This window comes from Mytilus edulis, chromosome 7 (genome assembly GCF_963676685.1).
Source record: "Mytilus edulis chromosome 7, xbMytEdul2.2, whole genome shotgun sequence".
NCBI lineage: Eukaryota > Metazoa > Mollusca > Bivalvia > Mytilida > Mytilidae > Mytilus > Mytilus edulis.
This window is the reverse complement of record NC_092350.1, coordinates 60,455,086-60,482,581: the sequence shown is the minus strand read 5'-3', so window position 1 is coordinate 60,482,581 and position 27,496 is coordinate 60,455,086. Positions and strand designations below refer to the sequence as shown.

The following is a 27,496-nucleotide window of genomic DNA, read 5'->3' as shown; positions in this document are numbered from 1 at the left end:
TACATTTTACACATTTTACACACTGTATTATTTTACTGATCTCCGCATCAGGTTCTAAATATATACTTTGCCCTATTTATAGATTGTAGTTTCCCCTGTTAAATATAGCGCGATCGGCAATTCAAACACGTTAACGTTGGTTGATCATTTGTTATTATTCATTCGCGTATTCCTGTGTGAATAAACTGTGTTGTATATTTATTGTGTATTATAATAAAGTATTGTATTTTTACATGTTGTTTGCATATAAACGTAACTGCCGTATAAAGTTGTGGTAATTGTTTAATGAGACAAATACTTGTTGTGAAGCCCATGTATGATTTTACCCGCTCGGACCCGTTTGTTATATAAATAAGTAAGTTCACAACACATATATTACTGACGGCTACCACAATCAAGAGGGAATTTATATAACTTAGTTCAATAGCTTCTTTGTAAGCTACCATTTTTTTTCAAGAGAGATATTAATTCCATATGAATGCGTATATGGAATTTAGCTCGACATAAACAGAAATTTCACAATGGAAAAAGATTTCAACCAAAGCTCATTGTAAATCTAAATAATATTTTAAAATATAAAAACTAAGAAATTAGACTATATATTAAGTTTACAAATACTAAGTCAAACACAAAAAGATAAGTATCAAAGAAACACACACGAAAAAAAAACCCGAACTGAGAAACAAAAATTGGAAAAAAATAATTTTTAAAGACAAAAGGAAAAAAAATGATCACCATTATGCTAAATATAAAATCTCATCAACATGAAAAAAATATTTCAACACAAACATTCAGTTCACAAATATAATCAATGCATTATATTGCCTCATTCTCTATCCAGATTACTATTTTGTTTATTTTTAAATTTAAACCAAACATTATCAAATAAGATTAACATTGTTTTTTTTGTGGTTTTGTTTAAAGAATAACATTGGCAGTACTGTATCAATTTCACGTGCACCAGATCAGTAAATTGACAATAAACGTCTGTTTAGTGATGTCTGGTGCCACAATATCTAAATATCAAAAACATAATACAAACGATGATGAGACTTTATAGCCAACAAGTAAGAAAGTCTACAACTCTAATCATAAATAAACTTTTATAGTTAAAATAAGTTTGTTTTTGATAAATCATGTGTCTAATACGATATCCTGTTAAATATTTATGTATATATAATAGATGCCACACGTGTAAGCAGAACCTGTTTACCAGTCTGGAGCACCTGATATCTCGATTTTTTAAATTTTTGTTTTGTTGTTCGTATTTTTAATCGGATAATGTAAGTACAAAAAAAGATTAAACCAGGTCAAATATTTTTACATTGTACTTATATTATCATATTACAAACACAAACAACAACAACAACAACAACAACAACGTCGAGATATAAGGTGCTACGGACTGGTTAATAGGTCCTGCTACACATGTGACTAGTAATATATACATTAAAATATTCAACAGGATACTATATTAGAAACATGATTTATAAAAAAAAATCAAAAATTAAAGATAAACAATTATTTACGATAACAAATACGCATGCATTTGACTGGAATTCATCATATGGACTATCATGGTTAGAACCGTATCTGACTTTAATGAACAAAAGTTATCTAAAACCAAGTAACAGATATAATCTTTTATAAGCACAGATATGAAAGAAAGATATGGCAAATATTCATACCATTGCTCTTGATACAACGTCAAATCAGAAATGTTGAACAGTCGTCATCTTCATGAAACGAATGGGTCGTTTCTTCATTATTGTCAGATTTGCTCATCAAGGAGCATTCTTTTGTGACCTTATTATATATTCCAGCACAACAGCCGATTTGTCTAATGCATTGGTTTGTACACTCAATTTCACTCCTGGCAACCATCTTCTGTAGGAATAGGCCATTGTAAACTTTACCAGGAAATCCGTAAGCTTTAGTGTCATATGGATTAGATTCTTCTGAAATAAAAATTATCCTGGTTTTTTTTTATATATTCTGTTTAACCAGGCATAGAGTTTTTATGTTTGTTATCAATAAGAGTCCTTCATTTTTCGTGTTTCTTATTTTACAATTTTATTTGAGTACAGCTTGTTTTCTTTTTACTTTACTGAAAAAGGCGGCTTGTTAAGAATGGCGATCATAAGGTAAACAAGTTATTATGAATCTTGATGATGGGTTAGGTATTGAACAATATCTAGAAATATGCAAGACTGTTTCAGAACACGTTTAGCTATATTTAGTTTAAAGCGGTTTTGAACAAAATGAACCTACGACCGAGAAGTCACTTTGGGAACCAACTAAACGTCTGGTTTGGTTAGAAACATTTAAAAAAAGGTAACATGGAATGTTGTGAGAATTGTAAGCAAGGGCAGTACACAATCTGTTTTACATACGTTGGACATACTTATCGCATGTTTGAAGTACAATGTCAGCATTGACATAAGTTGGATATCTAGGAAAAAAAGCCGAACAAGCTGCTTTTTTTAGTTGCATTGCTGATAAGGATGATTGGAGATTACCATACTATATATATATTTCATTTTAAAGAAGCTTAAGTGAGACGTCATGCAAAAGATTTATATGTTTTTGGCCACAATTTCAAGTTACTGATATTGTATTCAAGATTTTGCAGTGCAAATTCTTCTGATATTGATGCTCTTACAGTACATTGGTTTTGTGGTGATGGTATTTTTGTATCGTTTGTATTTCTTATACCACGTGTTTTTAATTACATGAGATAATGCCAAACTATATTTTAAATAAATTATTCCTTGTTGCCGATCCGCAAGCTATGGGCCGATATTATGCCTAAATTAGGGCTATTGTACAGATAAAGTTATTGCGTATGTTGAATTACCTAGCGGTAAGGAGTTTTATACTCCAGATAAAAGCAAGAAAGCCATTTTTGGTAATACTGATATTAAATCTAAGATGTTAGCTTCGAGGCTAAATTTTAGAAAATAATACTGATATGCATGAGGTTTGTAATTTTGTTGATGAATCTATATTTTACAGATGATATTGTCGAGGCTGTATTAGTGTCTGTCTAAATTGGTTTCAGATTTTGGCAATAAGGCTATCATTAGCCTTGTTTAGAACTACTTTACTAAACCCTTCAAATGCTTTTGTTCAGCATTCAAGACTATTGTACATAGTCTTGTGAGATGTACTAACAAGAATTTTTCTGTTGGTAGTTTCTACCTTTATGTATCTAGTTATTGTTTAATTATTGTTTATACATGTGTGTTTGCAGGTTTATGAATCTGAGATTAATTGTTTTCCATACCAATGTTTATTTTCTGATGGAAATTCCTTGCAATCTAAAATTGACTGTACCGTTAAAACTTATCATATATATAGGAAGATGTGGTATGAGTGCCAATGAGACATCTCTTCATCCAAGTAGCAGTTTATAAAAGTAATCAATTATAGGTCAAGATACGCCTTCAACACGGAGCATTGGCTCACACCGAACAGCAAGCTATAAAGGGTCCCAAAAATTACTAGTACTAAAACCATTCAAACCATGGATACCATAGTTTACCGGCGAAACCCTTATACGTTACACTTTATTTATCTTCATTAGTTCATAAAAAAAATTGAAAACAACACGTTTAATAATATCATGCGTCTGAAGCAATTTTCTGGATTTACCTTCATCAGAAACGCCTAAAGCAAAACATTTGAAATCCGAGGGACGTATAAGAACCGAAACTGTTGAATGGCTATATATCATAAAAAAAAAATTAAAACAAATAGCCAAATTCATCTATAGTCAACTTTGCCTGAGGGAGTTGAAACCTCAGTTTCTGGAAAATTTCTAAATTTATAAACAGACAATTTTAGAAAAGTTTGTTATATCATGTCAGTACCGAAGTACTAACTACTGAGCTGATAATACCCTCGGGGACTGATAGTCAACCAGCAGAGGTATCGACCCAGTGATGTGAAAAAATTAAAAACAACATGTTCAATAATTTCATGCGTCCGAAGCGCCTTTCTGGATTTTCATTTATCATAACTGTCACACTGCTATTCCGGTTATTTCAGCATTTTAAAGCATACAACGCACACATAATATGATTGGTTAAACGTCTCCTACCAAACGTTAGTTGTGTGTTAGAAGGTACAATACGTCGCTTAGCTACAAAAACAGAGAGCTCCTATCTAAACTGAATAGTTTATTTCTTGAGGAATATAATATTATGTCACAGCGTATCATTTGCGCGTTTTTACTTGCTTATTCGTTATTTTATTTTGTAGAGTTTCCGAGTAATTGAATATACTAATATGTGATATCAACTTTGAAATAGGCTATGTATCTATATTTATTCCAAAAATAAAAAAAATATATTTAAGAAATAATTCATGGAAGCCATAGATTTGTTGGAAAATTACACATGGCCTGGGCCGTGCTATTCGAATTTTATCCTGAGCGTCAGCGAGGGATAAAATTAACGAATATCACGGCCCAGGCCATGTGTAAATTTACAACAAATCTATGGCTTCCATGACTTATTTCGATTCTAATAGGACAAATACGATCATTTAAAAACTGAAGCGATGATGGATATACCGTGTGTGTGGCTGTTCTATTTTACCCACTGTTCGACAAATATAAAACAAATCTAATAAACCTGCATGAATGATTTCTTAACTAACCGCTAGAAAAAAAAATGTGATTCCTTTTTTACTTCCCAGTAAACCCAACATTTGCAATTTTAAATCTATATTTTTTATCGTAAGCTACCGTCAAAATCACTGTTGACATGTTGTAACCAAGGAGCCGCCATGTTGACTTGATGAAATCAGTAAATGTGCGAATAATGCAATAGAACAGAAAACAAGCAACACCTACCTGAATACTTTATTATAATGCAATTTTATCCGAGTTTAGAAGGTAAACGCAATAGAAAAACCTTCAGCTTTAACGTTTTTATTCGTATGACGTCATGTTTTTAAATGGCGTTAATGCGCAAAAATCATTACTGGAATTTCGCGGAATTTTAATTTATTTTGTTTTTGTTCATTTTTCCGTTCTCTAATGTGTAAATTCTTTTTGTTATGCGTCAGAATCAGAATAAATGTTCTGTAGGGTTTTATTCAATTGTAATTGTTAACACAGCGAAATCCACAACGAATACGATGCATGTGGATTTACGTGGGAGGCATATTTAAACAGCCATTTGTGTTCATCTTGGAGTCTGCGCTAAGTATATATACATTATGTACACAGCCATGTATCACTATCATTGATGGCGATCCGATGGATACATCTGTTGTAGGGTTGTCACTGACTCAGACGTACTTATGAATATAATTATTTTCTGTGACTGTATCTTACATTAATTTGTAGGATCCTTTACTATAGATAATTTAGCTGATCTGTAACAATAACATCTTCATGCCTTATATATCATGTACTGTAGTACGCCGCTAGATTAAAACTGACGTGGAAAGGTAACACATGCCCACCGAAAGCTCTTTTTAGAGAGCCCAGGTGGTCGTGTGGTCTAGCGGGACGGCTGCAGTGCAGGCGATTTGGTGTCACGATATCACAGTAGCATGGGTTCGAATCCCGGCGAGGGAAGAACCAAAAATTTGCGAAAGCAAATTTACAGATCTAACATTGTTGGGTTGATGTTTAGACGAGTTGTATATACATTATGTACACAGCCATGTATCACTATCATTGATGGCGATCCGATGGATACATCTGTTGTAGGGTTGTCACTGACTCAGACGTACTTATGAATATAATTATTTTCTGTGACTGTATCTTACATTAATTTGTAGGATCCTTTACTATAGATAATTTAGCTGATCTGTAACAATAACATCTTCATGCCTTATATATCATGTACTGTAGTACGCCGCTAGATTAAAACTGACGTGGAAAGGTAACACATGCCCACCGAAAGCTCTTTTTAGAGAGCCCAGGTGGTCGTGTGGTCTAGCGGGACGGCTGCAGTGCAGGCGATTTGGTGTCACGATATCACAGTAGCATGGGTTCGAATCCCGGCGAGGGAAGAACCAAAAATTTGCGAAAGCAAATTTACAGATCTAACATTGTTGGGTTGATGTTTAGACGAGTTGTATATACATTATGTACACAGCCATGTATCACTATCATTGATGGCGATCCGATGGATACATCTGTTGTAGGGTTGTCACTGACTCAGACGTACTTATGAATATAATTATTTTCTGTGACTGTATCTTACATTAATTTGTAGGATCCTTTACTATAGATAATTTAGCTGATCTGTAACAATAACATCTTCATGCCTTATATATCATGTACTGTAGTACGCCGCTAGATTAAAACTGACGTGGAAAGGTAACACATGCCCACCGAAAGCTCTTTTTAGAGAGCCCAGGTGGTCGTGTGGTCTAGCGGGACGACTGCAGTGCAGGCGATTTGGTGTCACGATATCACAGTAGCATGGGTTCGAATCCCGGCGAGGGAAGAACCAAAAATTTGCGAAAGCAAATTTACAGATCTAACATTGTTGGGTTGATGTTTAGACGAGTTGTATATACATTATGTACACAGCCATGTATCACTATCATTGATGGCGATCCGATGGATACATCTGTTGTAGGGTTGTCACTGACTCAGACGTACTTATGAATATAATTATTTTCTGTGACTGTATCTTACATTAATTTGTAGGATCCTTTACTATAGATAATTTAGCTGATCTGTAACAATAACATCTTCATGCCTTATATATCATGTACTGTAGTACGCCGCTAGATTAAAACTGACGTGGAAAGGTAACACATGCCCACCGAAAGCTCTTTTTAGAGAGCCCAGGTGGTCGTGTGGTCTAGCGGGACGGCTGCAGTGCAGGCGATTTGGTGTCACGATATCACAGTAGCATGGGTTCGAATCCCGGCGAGGGAAGAACCAAAAATTTGCGAAAGCAAATTTACAGATCTAACATTGTTGGGTTGATGTTTAGACGAGTTGTATATACATTATGTACACAGCCATGTATCACTATCATTGATGGCGATCCGATGGATACATCTGTTGTAGGGTTGTCACTGACTCAGACGTACTTATGAATATAATTATTTTCTGTGACTGTATCTTACATTAATTTGTAGGATCCTTTACTATAGATAATTTAGCTGATCTGTAACAATAACATCTTCATGCCTTATATATCATGTACTGTAGTACGCCGCTAGATTAAAACTGACGTGGAAAGGTAACACATGCCCACCGAAAGCTCTTTTTAGAGAGCCCAGGTGGTCGTGTGGTCTAGCGGGACGGCTGCAGTGCAGGCGATTTGGTGTCACGATATCACAGTAGCATGGGTTCGAATCCCGGCGAGGGAAGAACCAAAAATTTGCGAAAGCAAATTTACAGATCTAACATTGTTGGGTTGATGTTTAGACGAGTTGTATATACATTATGTACACAGCCATGTATCACTATCATTGATGGCGATCCGATGGATACATCTGTTGTAGGGTTGTCACTGACTCAGACGTACTTATGAATATAATTATTTTCTGTGACTGTATCTTACATTAATTTGTAGGATCCTTTACTATAGATAATTTAGCTGATCTGTAACAATAACATCTTCATGCCTTATATATCATGTACTGTAGTACGCCGCTAGATTAAAACTGACGTGGAAAGGTAACACATGCCCACCGAAAGCTCTTTTTAGAGAGCCCAGGTGGTCGTGTGGTCTAGCGGGACGGCTGCAGTGCAGGCGATTTGGTGTCACGATATCACAGTAGCATGGGTTCGAATCCCGGCGAGGGAAGAACCAAAAATTTGCGAAAGCAAATTTACAGATCTAACATTGTTGGGTTGATGTTTAGACGAGTTGTATATACATTATGTACACAGCCATGTATCACTATCATTGATGGCGATCCGATGGATACATCTGTTGTAGGGTTGTCACTGACTCAGACGTACTTATGAATATAATTATTTTCTGTGACTGTATCTTACATTAATTTGTAGGATCCTTTACTATAGATAATTTAGCTGATCTGTAACAATAACATCTTCATGCCTTATATATCATGTACTGTAGTACGCCGCTAGATTAAAACTGACGTGGAAAGGTAACACATGCCCACCGAAAGCTCTTTTTAGAGAGCCCAGGTGGTCGTGTGGTCTAGCGGGACGACTGCAGTGCAGGCGATTTGGTGTCACGATATCACAGTAGCATGGGTTCGAATCCCGGCGAGGGAAGAACCAAAAATTTGCGAAAGCAAATTTACAGATCTAACATTGTTGGGTTGATGTTTAGACGAGTTGTATATACATTATGTACACAGCCATGTATCACTATCATTGATGGCGATCCGATGGATACATCTGTTGTAGGGTTGTCACTGACTCAGACGTACTTATGAATATAATTATTTTCTGTGACTGTATCTTACATTAATTTGTAGGATCCTTTACTATAGATAATTTAGCTGATCTGTAACAATAACATCTTCATGCCTTATATATCATGTACTGTAGTACGCCGCTAGATTAAAACTGACGTGGAAAGGTAACACATGCCCACCGAAAGCTCTTTTTAGAGAGCCCAGGTGGTCGTGTGGTCTAGCGGGACGGCTGCAGTGCAGGCGATTTGGTGTCACGATATCACAGTAGCATGGGTTCGAATCCCGGCGAGGGAAGAACCAAAAATTTGCGAAAGCAAATTTACAGATCTAACATTGTTGGGTTGATGTTTAGACGAGTTGTATATACATTATGTACACAGCCATGTATCACTATCATTGATGGCGATCCGATGGATACATCTGTTGTAGGGTTGTCACTGACTCAGACGTACTTATGAATATAATTATTTTCTGTGACTGTATCTTACATTAATTTGTAGGATCCTTTACTATAGATAATTTAGCTGATCTGTAACAATAACATCTTCATGCCTTATATATCATGTACTGTAGTACGCCGCTAGATTAAAACTGACGTGGAAAGGTAACACATGCCCACCGAAAGCTCTTTTTAGAGAGCCCAGGTGGTCGTGTGGTCTAGCGGGACGACTGCAGTGCAGGCGATTTGGTGTCACGATATCACAGTAGCATGGGTTCGAATCCCGGCGAGGGAAGAACCAAAAATTTGCGAAAGCAAATTTACAGATCTAACATTGTTGGGTTGATGTTTAGACGAGTTGTATATACATTATGTACACAGCCATGTATCACTATCATTGATGGCGATCCGATGGATACATCTGTTGTAGGGTTGTCACTGACTCAGACGTACTTATGAATATAATTATTTTCTGTGACTGTATCTTACATTAATTTGTAGGATCCTTTACTATAGATAATTTAGCTGATCTGTAACAATAACATCTTCATGCCTTATATATCATGTACTGTAGTACGCCGCTAGATTAAAACTGACGTGGAAAGGTAACACATGCCCACCGAAAGCTCTTTTTAGAGAGCCCAGGTGGTCGTGTGGTCTAGCGGGACGGCTGCAGTGCAGGCGATTTGGTGTCACGATATCACAGTAGCATGGGTTCGAATCCCGGCGAGGGAAGAACCAAAAATTTGCGAAAGCAAATTTACAGATCTAACATTGTTGGGTTGATGTTTAGACGAGTTGTATATACATTATGTAAACAGCCATGTATCACTATCATTGATGGCGATCCGATGGATACATCTGTTGTAGGGTTGTCACTGACTCAGACGTACTTATGAATATAATTATTTTCTGTGACTGTATCTTACATTAATTTGTAGGATCCTTTACTATAGATAATTTAGCTGATCTGTAACAATAACATCTTCATGCCTTATATATCATGTACTGTAGTACGCCGCTAGATTAAAACTGACGTGGAAAGGTAACACATGCCCACCGAAAGCTCTTTTTAGAGAGCCCAGGTGGTCGTGTGGTCTAGCGGGACGGCTGCAGTGCAGGCGATTTGGTGTCACGATATCACAGTAGCATGGGTTCGAATCCCGGCGAGGGAAGAACCAAAAATTTGCGAAAGCAAATTTACAGATCTAACATTGTTGGGTTGATGTTTAGACGAGTTGTATATACATTATGTACACAGCCATGTATCACTATCATTGATGGCGATCCGATGGATACATCTGTTGTAGGGTTGTCACTGACTCAGACGTACTTATGAATATAATTATTTTCTGTGACTGTATCTTACATTAATTTGTAGGATCCTTTACTATAGATAATTTAGCTGATCTGTAACAATAACATCTTCATGCCTTATATATCATGTACTGTAGTACGCCGCTAGATTAAAACTGACGTGGAAAGGTAACACATGCCCACCGAAAGCTCTTTTTAGAGAGCCCAGGTGGTCGTGTGGTCTAGCGGGACGGCTGCAGTGCAGGCGATTTGGTGTCACGATATCACAGTAGCATGGGTTCGAATCCCGGCGAGGGAAGAACCAAAAATTTGCGAAAGCAAATTTACAGATCTAACATTGTTGGGTTGATGTTTAGACGAGTTGTATATACATTATGTACACAGCCATGTATCACTATCATTGATGGCGATCCGATGGATACATCTGTTGTAGGGTTGTCACTGACTCAGACGTACTTATGAATATAATTATTTTCTGTGACTGTATCTTACATTAATTTGTAGGATCCTTTACTATAGATAATTTAGCTGATCTGTAACAATAACATCTTCATGCCTTATATATCATGTACTGTAGTACGCCGCTAGATTAAAACTGACGTGGAAAGGTAACACATGCCCACCGAAAGCTCTTTTTAGAGAGCCCAGGTGGTCGTGTGGTCTAGCGGGACGGCTGCAGTGCAGGCGATTTGGTGTCACGATATCACAGTAGCATGGGTTCGAATCCCGGCGAGGGAAGAACCAAAAATTTGCGAAAGCAAATTTACAGATCTAACATTGTTGGGTTGATGTTTAGACGAGTTGTATATACATTATGTACACAGCCATGTATCACTATCATTGATGGCGATCCGATGGATACATCTGTTGTAGGGTTGTCACTGACTCAGACGTTCTTATGAATATAATTATTTTTTGTGACTGTATCTTACATTAATTTGTAGGATCCTTTACTATAGATAATTTAGCTGATCTGTAACAATAACATCTTCATGCCTTATATATCATGTACTGTAGTACGCCGCTAGATTAAAACTGACGTGGAAAGGTAACACATGCCCACCAAAAGCTCTTTTTAGAGAGCCCAGGTGGTCGTGTGGTCTAGCGGGACGGCTGCAGTGCAGGCGATTTGGTGTCACGATATCACAGTAGCATGGGTTCGAATCCCGGCGAGGGAAAAACCAAAAATTTGCGAAAGCAAATTTACAGATCTTACATTGTTGGGTTGATGTTTAGACGAGTTGTATATACATTATGTACACAGCCATGTATCACTATCATTGATGGCGATCCGATGGATACATCTGTTGTAGGGTTGTCACTGACTCAGACGTACTTATGAATATAATTATTTTCTGTGACTGTATCTTACATTAATTTGTAGGATCCTTTACTATAGATAATTTAGCTGATCTGTAACAATAACATCTTCATGCCTTATATATCATGTACTGTAGTACGCCGCTAGATTAAAACTGACGTGGAAAGGTAACACATGCCCACCGAAAGCTCTTTTTAGAGAGCCCAGGTGGTCGTGTGGTCTAGCGGGACGGCTGCAGTGCAGGCGATTTGGTGTCACGATATCACAGTAGCATGGGTTCGAATCCCGGCGAGGGAAGAACCAAAAATTTGCGAAAGCAAATTTACAGATCTAACATTGTTGGGTTGATGTTTAGACGAGTTGTATATATATATATATATATATATCGAGAATTTTATCACGGTGTTGTTTACAAAGCGAAAGAAGCACGTCATATTAGAATTATCGTTATGGCAATTCTGTAGGTATAGCCTGTATGGATTCAGTATAGAATTTTAATGTTATATTTGTAGTGGGTGGATATTTCGACGGGTTCAGAAGAATTTGTTTTAACACAAATTTAACTAATTCAAGGATCGATATGTACTTCAGAAGGATAATAATAAAGTGTCTTACACACGTATGCGATAATTATTTATTGGAAATGTTCAACCATATGTGTCAGATATTCAGAATTATGGATCACACAGTTTACGTTCTGGTGGATCTGAAACTTGCGCTTATTTAGGCATTTCCAATCGATTGTTCAAACGACATGATAGATGGGGTTCAGAGACCGCAAATGAATGTTATATTGAAGGCCCCTTATAATATAGAGTATTTGTTTCCAAAAACTTAGATTTATAAAATTAATAATATCGACTCTTAATTTTCAATGTGAATTAAGTTCTATGAACAAGATAAACATTATAGTTTAGCACATGGCACTGTCGTGTTGGTATTCAATTTTGACTTTAATTTGGTTGTTATTAGTGTTATGAGGCTTGTGTGAACTTTATGTGTATAGAGTTAGGTAGTCTGTGAGCATAAGTAATTATTGAATAAATGTTATTTCATTTCTTCAATTATTACTAACGCTCATAAACTACCTAACTCCGTTTGAAGGAACTGAATAAGATTGAAATTAATTTCTTCCAGTTGTCTGTTCTTAGATCGTTATTTGTATTCATGCCCTTCATGGTATGTAACCATTCAATACGAAAAAACCGACACTATAAGACGTGTCTCACAGTTATTTTATTTTATAATGAATTGCTTATGTGAATGTATTTGATGTTATATTTAATGTTTTCATTTCATAAGTATTTATAAATTACTGACTTTGTTTGTCGACAAAATATTATGTATGATAACGTGCAACTAAAATCAGCACATGGCACTGTTGTGTAGGTATTCAATTTGAACTTTAGATTGTTTTTTACTGCCAACTAGAGTCATTTGACATTTAAGGTAGATTCATGGTATACCGCCATCTTGGATTGTACAATCACAGTACAAAATCGGTCTAGTTATTTGCCCAAAACAGCAAATTTTGAAACAGATTTGAAATTTAATGGTTAGACTGTTTATTTATATAAAGAAAACTTGTTAATTTATTGTATTAATTAGAAAATGTTAACAAATATCAACCTTTTTGGGTTTTAAAATCATTTTTTCCTAATGAGCCATTTAAGGGAGATAACTCTTTTAGTACAAAATTTATACTGGGCTAATAGGGAAATGTTTTATTTTTACTTGTGGCAAGAAAACAAGTTCGGCGACACCATGTTTTCTTTTTATTTTCTTAAAACATATAATGAAACCTATCTTCTCACAATTTATTTCAAAATTCTATCTCATAGAAATTTTGTTATGTTCTCTTATGTGTTTATCCATGAACAAACTAACCAAATTTAGGCAATTTTCAATGAATCATATCTTGAAAAATAGCACGGTGACCCATACTTTTTATTATATTTTTGAAAAAAGCATAGTAAAATCTTCATTTTGGCAAATTATAAGAAAATTCTGTCTCAAAAAACATTTACTTATGATCAGTGATGCTTGAAGCTAACCTTTTAAAAAACAAAACGTCATCTAAACACGACTGAAAAAAAATAAATAACTTGCAATCTGAATCAGAGCTATGCATGTGGGAGACAAAATCCTAAATTTTAAATGAAATATACCTGTCATGTTTGTTATAAGTTCGCCATAAACTTCTACTTCACAGAGACATAGTGGAAAAGCGTTGATTCGTCTTTTTATCCGTACGAATCTGCCTTTCACATCAGGAGGGCATGTTGCATTCATTAATAATGAAACTGGCTGCTGATAATGACAAAGTGATGTCCTTCCTTTTTGGAATGTTGCCCATTTATCACCAAAACGTTTTGAGTATTCTATTACATCAATGTCATAGTTCTGTAACCAGTTAGCTTAAATGACAATCATTGATGTTAATGAGAACCAAAAACAAACAAAAAACTAAAATATTACACCCATTTTTTTTGTTATTTTGATTCCTATGATTATTCAGTCTTTTTTAAGTTTTAGGTTACTGTCACTTCGCATTTATAAGCCTTATTCATTTGTTTCTTTTATTGCAATTTAAAATGTCTAGACTAAAGTTTATCCATATCTTATCTTAAAACAACGAATGGGCGTATCACGAACATTTTTATTACTAACATTCGAAGCTTCCGATATCAACCTCAGTTTTATGTGAGATTGGGGTTATTTGGTATCTTTTTGTTGTGTTCTACATATTCTATGTGATGTTTTGATTTGTATACTGTTGTGTGCCTTTTGTTCGTTTAATTTTCGTTTTTGCTATGACCTTGTCAGTTTGTCATCGACTAGTCAGCTGGAATATTTCATTATTGTTTCTCCCACCCAGTGTCAACACAGCACAAATGTGAAACCATATGTTAAAGAGATACTGAAGTACATTATAAAAGGTGAATTAATTGAAAATGAAAAAGCAAAAAATACCGAACTCCAAGGACAATTCAAAACGGTTAAGTGAAATGACAAAATAAAAAGCTCAAACACACCAAACGAATTGAGAACAACTGCCATATTGCCAACTTGGGAACAAACAATCAGTTATGGCATGTTCCTGTATATGTGTTTGTCAGACAAGTCTATATAGTGTATTTCAATGTTAATTTAATAGAAATATTTACCATTTGATGTATTATCTTCAATGTTTTCGGTCCTTATACATCTTAAGCTTTGAAATAATCAGCTTTGAGCGTTCGTGATGAAAAGCAAAATCAGAAAAGCGCGTCGGACGCATTGAATTTATAACGTGCTGTTTTTTTTTATTTTTCAGAGTAGTTTGAATACATAGAGGAAAATAAAGGATGAAGATTCCTATTTGGAGTTAAATGTGTTTGCTATTATGTGAAAATATCCTTCATGTTTCATTTTAGGGCTACTACCTTATGAAGGAAGATATTGATGACATTTATATTTTCGCTTTGAGTTTCGTGTACAATTTATGAATCTAGGGATAACTATACAACTGTCATACAATTGACAGGTTTGGGTTGTTTTACAACAAGGTCTTATTCTCCATTTTCTATATAATGAAATGTCAGTACCAAATTAGGAATATGACATTTGTTTTCCATTTTTGAAATATTTTTGAGCTTTTGATTTTGCCATTTTGTAAAGGACTTTGCGTTTTGAATTTTTCTTGAAGTTCGACATTTATGTTATTTTAGATTTTTGAGTCTTACTCTAGTTTTATCTACGGGTTTCTACTTACAACATGAAGATTTTCTATTATATATAACAACATGTGTGACTTTGTAATGTCCTTCAAGGTCAACTGCCCACCAGCTTAACTCACTGGTATGTGAGTTGATAGACTGTGTACAACCATACACACTTGATGGTAACCATTCTATATAGTTTCCATCGACAGCACGTTCGGATGTATATGTAAGGTAAGTTGTTGATTGCTTAGTTGGTTTTCCTAATGCAATGTTATTTCCTAAAATATACAAGGTATACACAGATGTATTTATACACTGATAACATATTGTACATATTATTATAAATTTAGAATTTTTTAACAAATAAAATCATAAGCAGTCTCAGAAAGCATCATCTTATGCAAAACCACAATGTAACTATGTTTTTTTTTATAGTAATCAGTGAAAATAAAGAGATGTCGAATACACAAAAATCGGATAGCGATATGTTAATGAAAGTTAATCACTAAATGTTACATCGCAGCTGTTTGTAATGATTTAGCGATGAAAACAAAGAAAACAAGCTAAAGAAAAAAAAGATCAACACAAATATCACCTTCAAACAGTTTTCTCAATATCAAAAATGCATGCACAAACAAGGAATCGTGTTTCATTTGTTTAAAAGATAGACTTGGACGTTCTATAATACCGAGAGTCATACATGTACATATCTACGAAAGATGGCAAGCCAACTAATCAATCAATAAATAACAATTTCATAATAAAATGATTATATGTACTTTGCAGTTATATGTACATCATCCATAATGTCAAAATTTTATACATTCATTAAAGTGTTAATTGACAAAAGTATCATCAAATATTTGTCTTTACACTTGGAAACACATCAAACTAATTCAGTTAAAACGGGAGTTTGAATTAATTATCGTCATATAGATTGTTTTCTCTTGATCATCAAATGATTGGACAAAGTTCAGTTGCAACTACAGTTCTGAATGTTTGTATTATTGATAGCAGCACTTTAAAAAGTCGTTATCATCACTTATTTCCACTCTTTTAAAAAGATCCGGCCACGGATTGAAATCAGTAATTCTAGTCATCGTCGTCTTCACCCAACTTATCCAGTCGTTATAGTCCGACTCACTATCGATAGATCCGTTAACAATGTAGAGGAGACTAATCGATAGAGGACACTGAATCATGCGAGTTATTAGACCCTATAGATATCAAATTATATTATTATTGACATGGTAACAAATCTATTGACTGTCTTTAATTTCAGTGAAATTAGAAGTAAAAATTCTATAAAGGGGTCGTTCAAAATTCTTAAGAAAAATTGACAACCTCATGTCAAAAAGAGAACAATTATTATTTAAAAGACAACCAACAAACTTGTTTAACTCCGTCATAATTCGGTGTGTACATTTGTATATATGACAGTTTTTATCCATTTGATGTGTTAGAGCTTGATTCTGCCATGATTTGTTTAGGAACTTTACGTTTTGAATTTTCTTCGGAGATCTGTTTTTTCGTGTTCAGGAGCCCTTGATTCAGTGGTTTTCGTTTGTTTCTATATATCATAATTGTGTTTCGTTCATTATTGTGCTCATAAATCAGGCGGTAAGTTTTTTCTTTTATATGAAGGATGGGAGAACTCATTGTTGAAGGACATACGGTGACCTCTAGTTTTTAATGTCTGTGCAATGTTGTCTATTGTGGAGAGTTGACTAATTGGTATCTGTGTATTCTATAAGTCTAATAACCTTGTTTCCTATAATCAGTAACCACCCTTTGAAATACAGAGCCCCGCTAGTTACATGCAAAAAACAATATAATGTTCTTCGCAAAAAATAATATATTGTGCGTTCAACTTGAATATATTGTGCGCACAGAATACAATATTTTGCTCACAACTTAAATATCTTTAAACTCAGAGAATTGTACATGCTTTTATACACAAGTATGACCAAAGTTATCAACACCTCCCCTTCCGACTGATAGATGTGGGCAAAAAAAAAATTATCACTGCTTTCTCAAATTGATTATGATCAATATTAAAGTGTTACAAGACCAAATGATTCATTGTAAAAAGTTGCTGTGAAAAGATTACCTTCAATAGGAAATCTTCTTTACAGATTTACAAAAAATGTTTTTTTGTGTTTTACAGAAATGCCATAACGCTCATCACCGTAAAAACCAGTTCGGGGACAAATCAATTTTCTTAGGTCATAATGATGCAAATAGTTAAATCGCTTAGTTCATAGGTTTTTTTTTTACAAAAACGGTGAACCAAGAAAAGGGATATGTTTGGCTTATTGTTCCCATGGCTACGGTGTTTTTTAGCCCATATATTTAAAAGTCTTGTTTATAGGATTTTTTTTAATGAACTTTTGAATTAAAATGTATTACTAATGAATGGACCACAATTATTTATATATATATATATTATTCAGTTTTATTTTTTTATAGTCACTGGCATATTCCAGAAGAGTTTAAACACAATCTTCCTTAAAACAACGTAAAAAAATCGCAATTTTGAGCTTTCCACCTTAAAAAAAGTGACGATGTTCTATTTTTTTTAATTGATTGGATACGTCCTCCTGAACAAAATGATGTAACATATTAGTATAATATCAATAAAAAAAAGATCCAGAATTCAAGCCAACCTTACCTTAAATAAAAATGAACATGTCAGATAAATGTCATTATGATACTTACGACTATAGACGGATTGCTTCACATCTTTAAGATATTTCCAAAGATTTTGACACATTATTACTTAAAATAAAATGAAATGGCAAATGTGAAGCTATCAATTGTAATTTGTATAAAAAGTGTTTTTACGAATTACACTTTGTACAAAATTTGAATAAAATTCCCTTATAACTTTTACTATAATTTATAGTATTAATTTTGTTTAAAAAAAAGCATCGATACACACCATAAAATGTATTTAATGATCACCCAATAAACCTCATTCACGAAATACATCAATTGTTTTGTTAGAGTATGTGAGTGAATTAAGGCATCGGAAATTGCACAAAATTATTGTTACAATTTGTACAAAGTCAACACACAAATTATAATTTATAATACTGTTTGTGTACAAATTGTAATTTGTACATTTTTTTTTGTAAATATTATAATTTTTACACAACATACAAAAATAGATGTTTCTCTGAATAGTCACGTTGAGATAGTGCGGTATAATAAGTTTGTAATGATTGCGCTGAAATGCTGATCGAGGAAATTCCATTGCTAAAGTTTGATTTGTTTTAAAACTTTTTTTTCAAAGAAAAGGGACGTTATTTGTACTTATAACTGAATTCATGGCTCAACCATTATTCACGTAGATAAGAAAGTGTATTGTCTTGAAAATGTTAAATTTCAAACAATTTACCTTTAATGCTGGAAACACAATTAGCAAGCAAAATAATGACAGTAGTACTCTTCATTCCCTGCAAATAAAACAAAAACGCATTTTAAACTTAAATTTCAAAAACACTCAAAATTTGAAAAATCCCAAATAAATATTATTTCACTCAAATAAAAAAAAATATGACTTCCCATTCCTTTCTGTACTATTCGTCAAAGATAAGCAATCAACTGAATTCTAATAAATCTGTATTGCTCTATGAACCTCCCAGTTTTCCTTTATATTTTAAAGTTACTGCATAATATCAAGAATATATACCAATATTAGAATTTTATACATAATTTTGATATAAAAATTACCGGATGCAAAACAAAAGATTTCAAAACCATTTAAGTGCTCTATGAAATAAGTATCTAAATAGCAACTAGCGGTTTCCTGTTTCTTTTCACTCTTGATCTCAAAATACATTTATTGAAATACACTTATCGATCAATACATATAGAATAACCCATGCTTCTGACGTGTTTTTAGTACATATAGACCTTTTTGTGCATATAAGAGGTTATAATTTAACTTTTATGAATAGTGTAACAAATGATAAAAAAGCTACTTTTTACTAATAGAATTCATTATTTTGAGTTGTTATAAAGAACATTATTTAGGTTTTGATAAAACTCTTTCTGTGTGTACCATTTCCGACATAACGAAATGAAACGAGACACTTGTAACGGTTTACAACGTGTTGATCATATCGTAAAGATATGTTTGTTCTAAATCTTATTAGTAACAAACAGGAATAATGCTGAACATAATGAAAATCCAACTTTTTGTTTGACTTTATTTTTTAAAGGAAAACAATTTATAAGTTAAAAAGATATAAAACAATAACTTTGTCATTTTTAATCATGAATACAAAAATAAAAAGTTTTTAACAAAGGATTTAAGTAGCTACTTTTTATTTGATACAACACACATATCGTGATGGCCTGCTTCTAACGATTCTGAATGATTTTGTCTATGTTAAAATCGTCATCATTTGACGTTCTTATGCTAAGGCCAATTGTTTTGTCTGGAATTGAGAAGTTTTGTTTACGGAACCTTATAACCCAATTGTGCCATTCCATCTTCATAATTTGAAGACTAAGTATTTGCTTATATTCAAAGTTAAACGTTTTTGTGTGCTTGTGAAATATGTTTTCAGAAATATCCAGTGATAGTTACACAAAAGCTACGATTCCATTTGAGATGTGCAAGTTTACTGAGTTTTAAAAACTGACTTCTTGAAGGAGAAAGTATCATTGTTAAAACAAATTATCGTGGTTCATAAATCGGTTGTTTGGTGTGTTTTGTAATTTATAAAAGAAGGCAGGATCCATATATCTACTGACCCCTGATGCATGAATAAGAGTTGATTTGGTCATCCACTTCCCTTTATTAAAAAAATTAAAGCATGAAGTTAACTTTTTTTTTATTTCCGTACAAATAACATAAAATGAAAAAAATGCTTAGAGTAGTCGACAAATGAACAATTGTGTGAAGTATCTATCTAGATACTATCAGCAAAAACCATCGTGATCTATCTTATAACATCTTATATGTATACTTACCTAATTGTCGTCACGCATTAGAATCCTCAAATCCTCAAATCATTTCTTTCTTTTCTTTTACAGATCTTAATATCCCAAATAGTTATTATTTCACTCAAATTAAAAAAAATTTATGACTTACTATTCCTTTCTGTTCTATTCGTCAAAGATGAGCAATCAACAGAATTCTAATAAATTTGTTTTGCTCCATGAATCTCCCAGTTTTAATTTATATTTTAAAGTTATTGCGTACTATCATGTAAATATACCAATATTAGAATTTTATACTGTGGTTGATATAACAATTACCGGATGTAAAAGAAAAGATTTCAAAACAATTCAAGTGCTCTATCATGTCTATGAAATAACAATTTAATAAGATTTAATCATTAAGCATCAAATCAATTTAATAAATAGAGATTATCGTCTGCTAAACTAGGGTTAACTTTTCTTTAATTTGGAAGGATTTTGGCGTCTTTTATTTACCTACATAATTTCAAAAGCGGTGTTCCCGCTTTTATTCTGTATAAAATTGCATGCTTTTCGTGATTTGTTCATTGCGTGATTTGAACTATTAAAAGGAACACAAAAAGGATAGGCTGATTCAGACATAAGATAAGTACATATTTTTTTGAAAAATAGATATAGTTATTGCAGTTGAATTTTCCGAATGATTTTATTTCTGTAATTTGTAAAATAATGATTTAATTTTATTTGAAAGTTTTTTCTTGCAAATAGTTTGATTCATTAATTCAATTTATCGCTTACTTGGATAGCATTTATACTGATTAAACTATTATTTAATAGTTAAGTTACATTTGTGCACACTTATATTAACCATTGAATAGCATTTAATTAAAATGCTTTAATACAGGTGCACTATTTGTTCTGATTGTTTTCACAGTGTAGATACTATTCTGTACGCTATCCGGATGTCGCGATTTTCGAAGCGAGAACTTTTCGGATCACATTTTAAATTTGATGTATATACTGAATTAAACGGTAAGTTGATCATATGAACATTGCTTAATGATTAATTCAGCTGACATCGATATTCTCAAATGGTTTAGAATTAAATTCAGCACATTCAGTATTCGTATCTTTATCAAGAGATTTTCAAGTGCATCACTAAGGAAAATCAGTCGGTGAACCTAAAAACAATCTTTTTACCCTCTTAGTGTACAAATTAGCTTATAAACTAGACTTAATTAACTAAATGAAGTATATTTCAAGTGGTGGTAAAAGTTTCAACCAGATCTTTGAATCCAGAAATAAGAAAATTACGCTTGTTTGAATTTCTCAATGTACGATCAGTCTCGCTTGAAAATTTTGAAACTGTATGAGTCTTTATTTCACTGTATTCTAGTTGTGATTTCATAGTTATTTACGATACATTAGAAGGTGGCATTTTTCTAAATAACACAAATATATTTCAATAAATTCACATTCTGAAAACTTATGAAACATGTTTAAGCTTGATTGGGTGTATTCGACTTAGTACATTAAGTATAAGGATGCTTAAATGTTGCTAAAATAAGCGGAAGGTTTGTTTCAGAAATGTTCTACGTCATACTAAAACTTGTAAAAACACACAGGTTTAGTTGTTATATAAAAATGCATGTAATTACACACATTCGAGGCCGTACTGTAGCCTATAATTGATCACAGTTCCTTCACTTTGTTTTGGATGTAGAACTGTCTCTAATACTAATACCTGTCATTGGATTATCCTGAAAAAGAAATATATCTTTCGTTTACTTGAAAGAATCACAGTATTTATATTGATTTGAATTTAACATAAAATTGAGAATGGAAATGGGGAATGTGTTAAAGAGACAACAACCCGACCAAATAAAAAACAACAGCAGAGGGTCACCAACAGGTCTTCAATGTAGCGAGAAACTCCCGCATCCGGAGGCGTCTCTCAGCTGGCCCCTAAACAAATATATACTAGTCCAGTGATAATGAACGCCATACTAATTTCCAAATTGTACACAAGAAACTTAAATTAGAATAATACAAGACTAACAAAGGCTAGAGGCTCCTGACTTGGGACAGGCGCAAAAATGCGGCGGGGTTAAACATGTTTGTGAGATCTCCCCTCCCCCCTATACCTCTAACTAATGTAGAAAAGTAAAAGTATAACAATACGCACATTTCATAAACAATTTTCAAATAACAAAGTCAGTGGACTAGATATTAATGATGTGCCTCCCTCTCAACCCATCCCAAAGTGGGTCGACCTATACCAACTTCTGGCCTGAATGTTTCTATAATGAGGCAGATGTAAATGAAAAATGAAGATAAAAAAAAACATAGCCGACTCCCAAGGAAAATAAAACAAGAGCCTTTCAGAAGAAAGCAATCCCGATTTTTTTTTAATTTATTTATATCTTACATTTTTTAATCTTTCAAGAACCATCTTTCATGAACGTTGAATGTGAAAATCATCCATATCATACTTGACCTTCATGTTATTATCAGTAACAACATATTTTAAAGTTTGAAAAGTTGTATGATTGAACTATTCATGAGTTAACGCACGGACACGACTGGAAACACCATTTTTAAATCTTTCAAGAAGCATATAGGCGAGTGACATGAGAGCAAAATTTACATTTTTAATGCACCTACCTAACAAACGGCTAAATTATATATCACTGGAAAGCTAAGAATGTGTACTTTCTAAATATCCCGGTCGTCAAAAGAAATTATGGTGCATTTTTTTTTAAATCGAGATCAAAGGTCATGGGTGCAATTTCACTTCACGGATACTTCCAGTAGAAAAATCGAGTCAAAACAAATGCAAAAATGAAACAATTTTATAGGTATGCTGTATTACTGTTTGGAAAATACATTTCTATCATAGTGTTACTTAATTTTGGTTGATTTAGCACTATAAAACCAGGTTTTATCCACCATGTTCTACATTTGAAAATGCCTGTACCAAGTCAGGAATATGACAGTTGTTGTCCATTCTTTTTTCATGTGCTTTGTTTTTTTATTTTGCCATGTGATAAGGAACTTTCCGATTTGATTTTCATCCAAGTTCAGTATTTTTGTGATTTTTCTTTTTATTAGTTGATTATTTGATATAGTAAATTGTATACATCAATTTAAAAGAACTGACACGGAGGGAAAACGAAATCGTGATACTTGTACATGATTTGACGTGATTTGTAATTTGTACAAGAAGGTAGGTTCCATAAATCTAATAACACATGAAGCATGCATAAGAGTTGAATCGGTCTTTCAGTTCCCATAAAAAAACATGACATGTTCTAACTTACTTTTTTATTTCCACATTAATGATATTTTATGAAAAACTAATCTTATGATAACCGTCGAATGATAAATCTACTTAAAATTGTTTTTTGAACAAATATATAAAATTTCCCTTTTATCATCAAACCATGATACTGATAATCCGGTTTTAGCTCCATTAGACAAAGTTTCCCATTAATGGATTTGTTCTTCTTGATAACAGCACTTCGCCATAATCAAACACGTCATTCATCATGGGATTTGAGTTTCCAGCATTAAAGGTGCTTTGTTTGTTAATTAAATTTTTCAAGTACATTAAGTTTCTCATCTACTTGATTAAAGGTGCACTAGCTACGAGATTTAAAAAAATCTAAAATATGATGTTTTTTGCGCAATATTAAAAAAAGGGAAATAGTGAAATGACTGTTTGCTTTTAGAAACCAGTATGGTTTAAATTTGTCAAAATAAGCTAAGAAACATTGATGATGAATTATTTACATGCAAGTGAACAATTCGACCTCATTGAATCTGTAATCATGTGAACTTCAATTTAAAACCTTTAGTTACGTATAGATCGATAACGCATGCATTATGTGTGCAAAGGTATCAAAAGGAAAAGAATGCCAATATTGAAAGTGAAACAATGGTAAATCATTTAATTGACTGATTCGATACACAAAATCATTCTTATAAAGGTAAATCGACGATAAACATATATTTTTAATCTATAATATGAAATTAAACAGACCCCACAAAAAACAACAATTGCAATTAAATTATTTATGTTGACATTGCTTATAGGGTCATTATTTTTTACTTTTGATACTTTGTATAAATGCTTTAAATTGTTATAAACCATATATTAGAAACTTAGTTTAACCGGTTAAGATCAATTTGGCAGTGAGTGTCCCTTTAATAGTTGAGCCCTACATTGAGTTATTATAACCAATTATGTCCCTTTTCTTTAAAAAAAATATTTAAAAAAAAATATTACTTTTACAATAACATTTCCGTATAACTGTTATGACCCTGTCTTGCTGGACTCGCACCCCCAATGTTTTTAAGCGAAAACAAATTTTGTTGGTATATAACCCTTTAACCATGAGAAAAGAAGATTTGCATGACATATTTGCCTACATTTCATTTCAATTAATATTATATCTATCACATACGTGGATATTTTAATGCGGGTATTTTTCAGGTGTAGAATCAAATGGGCTCAAACAAGAGACAGATTTGATGCGTCGACCTGACAAGTCTTCCTGATATGCATCATCACCCGCAATACGCACATGTCAAATAAAACGTCAAATATGGTCATACATGTAATTAGCTTCTTTCTAATTTTACAACGAATTCGCACATGTCAAATACAACGTTGAATATGGTCATACATGTAATTAGCTTCTTTCTAATTTTACAATTATTCTGCTATTTTATGATCCAAATATATGAAAACATATCTAGTGAGTCGAGAAAGAGACCTATTGTATCGGTCGATCAATTCGTTATAATTACCAAACTAATTTTAGAGTGTCAATTTTACTAATGTTTCCTCTGACAAGTTTTAGTAGAAAAAGACGCTTATGCAGTCTGTTCAGTATGAGTAATCAATTGAGCCATGTAAACTGTACATGCTTTAGAGACTATTTTGGTTATTTGGAAGTTAATATGAGGCAGGCATTGTACCTGTAAATGGGGACGAAGTCTGTATGAATTATTTTTTTGTAACTTAAATATTTGTTAAAAAAAAGAAACGAATACCGTAACGTTTCCGATTTTGGTTCTGTTGTTAGGGATTTTAGTTGTGACGTTATTTAAATTATGACGTCATCTGCAATCTAAACAAAGAAACGCTATCAACAGGTAATGTATTTTCATATCAAGGAATTATTAAAAATGAAATTGGTATTGCACGTTCCTTCCTATTTTATACTAGACTGACAAATATATATTTTACTCAAAATTTCATACAAACGAGACCGGGAAAAGGAAGTACATTGTACATTTCTGCGCATGTCCGGGATTTCAAAACACGACAAAAAAAAATTTGCCCGAATTTTTTTTTTATTGAATTTTCTACTGTTATTGGGGACTTCGTCCCCATATTAGTATCATATTTGTCATCAAATTTAGTTTAATGCTATCATTCTGTATCAAACTCGAGGGAAATATTAAAATATGAAGCAAGTCGTCTAATGTCGTTAGTATCATAATGTAAATTCTTATTTAGATAGCTTGCTGATTCCTATGTTTTCAGCCTGCAGTTTTTTATTATTACAAAATCAAAACGAATCAAAAGTCAAAAGCGGAAATTATTACGAAATGAGATTTTGACTCATTAGACCATCTGCCTTACAAATTGACAAATAAAATAAATAGATTCTGTACTTTTCAGTATCATATGAATAAACATTATATATAACTTGACAATATTTATTGCAGATACAAATACACTATGTCGGATTTTAAACGGTTGTTTCTTCTAATATGAAAATAAGGTTGTTATTGGACTTGTTTTTTGGGTCACCGTTTGGCATTAAACAAAGAGTAAAACCTATACCAAATAAGAACGAAAAATAATCGCCTGATTTATCTACAAAATAATGAACAAAACACAAATAAGCTTTATAGAGCAAAGAACGAAAACCACTGAATTAAGGGCTTTTGATTTGAGATAAGTATACACAGAATGGGCTGGTTAATACTTATGTTCGGTACGAAATGACAAATGTGGGTACGAAATGGTAAAGGTACGAAATGACTTGCTTCCCTTTCTGTCAGTGTCCTTCTCGATGTTAACGGACCGATCGATAGTGAATCGGAATATAACGACTTAATTACTCTGGTTTCAACAGTGGAATCAAGTAATTCATTTCGATTGTTTGCCGGCTCATTGAATATATGTAACCTTTGAAAGAATGGAAACATAAAATGATAATAATTAAGTTTCTGCTTCCTACATAACAAATAATATGTTAAATTGCCATGCATATACGTTGCAACAAAACTTCGTTAGTTGACATGTAATGCCAGTTGATGATCTATATCAAGATGTGCTACTACTACCATTGTCCGACACATACTTCATTCTATCGCTCTACTTTACTAGTTTTTTTACATTTTAACATGTAATCTCGATTTAAAAATCGGTATAATACTTTGTTGACATTATGGATGAAACAACTACAAGTATAAACAATCAATTCATAATGGAATGGTTATTGATTATAGTGCCTGACAAGATTTTGTGAGGTAGACGACCGTATTGACTTTTGATGTCAACAAATTGGCAGATCGGACATATTTTGACTTTTTGAATGATTTCTTTAGTTTGGGATTAATTGTAATTAATATATTCAAATGAGAATGAAAACTGTTTTTTTCTTATGAAGATAAACAATAATTTTACCTGGCGTATCCGTCCGTCAAATGTATTTCGGCATTTCTCTTCAAAAACTTGTATAATGAAATAAAAATTTACTTATTCGTAAACTTTCTCTTTTTTCTTCGGAATAGGCTTTTGAAAAATAATATATTTACTGTGTATTCGTAAAATTTTGTGAAAATATAAGAAGTGGCGATTTTTACCTTTTATACCTTTACTTTCATTCATAAAACGTAATATCGACTCGTCCAGTGTCCAATTTGAAGGTCATTTAAATTACTGTACATATTCATATGAACGTTCTGATTTCATCAATGGTCATGTATGCAAAGCATTAGGTTATGAAGGTAAACTAATAACATCTTAATCCAATCAAATTTCATAAGATTCATTAACAATGACCAGTCCACACCATAACAAGTAAAAGGGATAAATTGGGTAGGGAGACTATGTCAGATAGTTAAGGTTCAAAATTTTTAAATAACGAATAAAAAATTGAAAACCAAAAGTTTTACTTTAATTTCATAAACGTTTCGTTCTTTATTTGTATAGTTTTTGAATCTTTCATTTGCGTATTTAAAGCAATAGAAAATTTGGGTTTCAAAAGTCTACATAATTATTGACTTTATAAAAAATAGCCTTTTCAAACATTACATAATTCACAAGTATTAAGCGACTTCAACGTAAAATCATTTCTTAAAACACTGCAGATAATTTCATTCTTA

At 32.9% G+C, this 27,496-nt stretch overlaps 1 protein-coding gene across 1 annotated transcript; it reads right to left on the bottom strand.

The window, feature by feature from the left end:
• Positions 1-1,446: 1,446 nt before the first annotated feature.
• Positions 1,447-19,235, bottom strand: LOC139483281 (uncharacterized). The gene is made up of 5 exons (XM_071267311.1): positions 19,224-19,235; positions 18,558-18,615; positions 15,208-15,435; positions 13,622-13,870; positions 1,447-1,958 (listed from the first exon to the last, which is right to left on the bottom strand). The coding sequence occupies exons 1-5, from the start codon at positions 19,233-19,235 to the stop codon at positions 1,708-1,710; spliced, it is 798 nt and encodes a 265-aa protein (XP_071123412.1). The 3' UTR covers positions 1,447-1,707.
• Positions 19,236-27,496: the final 8,261 nt, after the last annotated feature.